General features: G+C 39.5%; 1 protein-coding gene across 1 annotated transcript; it reads left to right on the top strand.

Moving 5' to 3' along the window:
- The first annotated feature begins 228 nt into the window (after window positions 1–228).
- Window positions 229–648, top strand: LOC118481803 (secreted RxLR effector protein 161-like). The gene has a single exon (XM_035977078.1). The coding sequence runs from the start codon at window positions 229–231 to the stop codon at window positions 646–648; it is 420 nt and encodes a 139-aa protein (XP_035832971.1).
- The last annotated feature ends 673 nt before the right edge of the window (window positions 649–1,321 follow it).

Here is a 1,321-nt window from a genome sequence, read left to right as displayed (position 1 = left end):
GGGAGCACTATATCATTCCTCATCCTGTATGTGGACGATAGACAGATCATTGGAAACAGCGTCCCTATGCTTAACGAAGTTAAACACTATTTGGGAACTTATTTCGCAATGAAAGATCTTAGATAAGCAGCTTATATTCTAGGAATCAAGATCTATAGGGATAGATCTAAGTGGCTTCTAGGGCTAAGTCAAAGTACATACATAGAGAAAATGATGACACGCTTTAAGATGGAAAACTCCAAGAAAGGAGGTGTTCTTATGACTAAAGGGACTATGTTGAACAAATCGCAATCTCCTTCAACGGACATTGAAATTAAGCGAATGGAAGCAGTTCCATATGCTTCAGCGTTTGGTTCTATCATGTATGCTATGTTATGTACTACACCTGACGTCTCGCTTGCTTTAAGTATGACTAGTCGTTATCAGCAAACTCCTGGCACTGCCCATTGGACTGTTGTCAAGAACATTCTGAAATATCTGAGAAGAACTAAAGATATGTTCTTAGTATTTGGAGGAGTAGAAGAAGAGCTCACTGTAAGATGTTACATTGATGCCAGTTTTCAAACTGACCGAGATGACTCTCGCTCACAATCAGGTTTTGTATTCACTATAAATGGAGGAGCTATCTCATGGAAGAGCTCCAAGTAGAGTGTGATGGCGGATTCAACCACCGAATCTGAATATATAGCCGCATCAGATGCTGCAAAGGAGGCTGCTTGGATGAAGAAATTCATAACCGACTTCGATGTGGTTCCGAGCATTAAGAAACCCATCGAGATATTATTTGATAACACAGGTGCTATTGCTCAAGCCAAAGAGCCTAGCTCTCATCACAGGGCCAAGCACATTCTAAGAAAGTTCCACTGCATACAGGAAATTGTGGAATGTGGAGACATCGTGATAAGCAAAGTGAACACAGATCAAAACCTAGCAGACCCGTTTACTAAGCCCATGACTCAGGACAAGCATGATCAGCATATGGGTGCTATCGGGCTTAGATTAGCTAGCTGTATGTTTTGATTTAGTATTTGGATGTACGAACTTTTAACTGTTGTACTTTTGAATTCATTGTTGATTTACTGGTTAAATGCAATTCTGAATCTTATAACTGTGTTCGATTTTAATACGTTTAATCCGTGAATCTTGCATTCTAAACTATCCGTAGTCGGTCAGACTTGTGGGAATGATTCTGAATTAAGACTATTCTGACTTTGGACTCAAGCAGTTGACTTCCAAACTCACAGACCTCATTATGAATGATGTTGGATGTAACTCGCATCAAATCATCATCATGGATCTTAGTCATAAGATGATTTGATAT

This window comes from Helianthus annuus, chromosome 9 (assembly GCF_002127325.2).
Source record: "Helianthus annuus cultivar XRQ/B chromosome 9, HanXRQr2.0-SUNRISE, whole genome shotgun sequence".
Taxonomy (NCBI): Eukaryota; Viridiplantae; Streptophyta; class Magnoliopsida; order Asterales; family Asteraceae; genus Helianthus; species Helianthus annuus.
The sequence above is the reverse complement of the archived record's forward strand: the minus strand, read 5'-3'. Positions and strand labels throughout refer to the sequence as shown.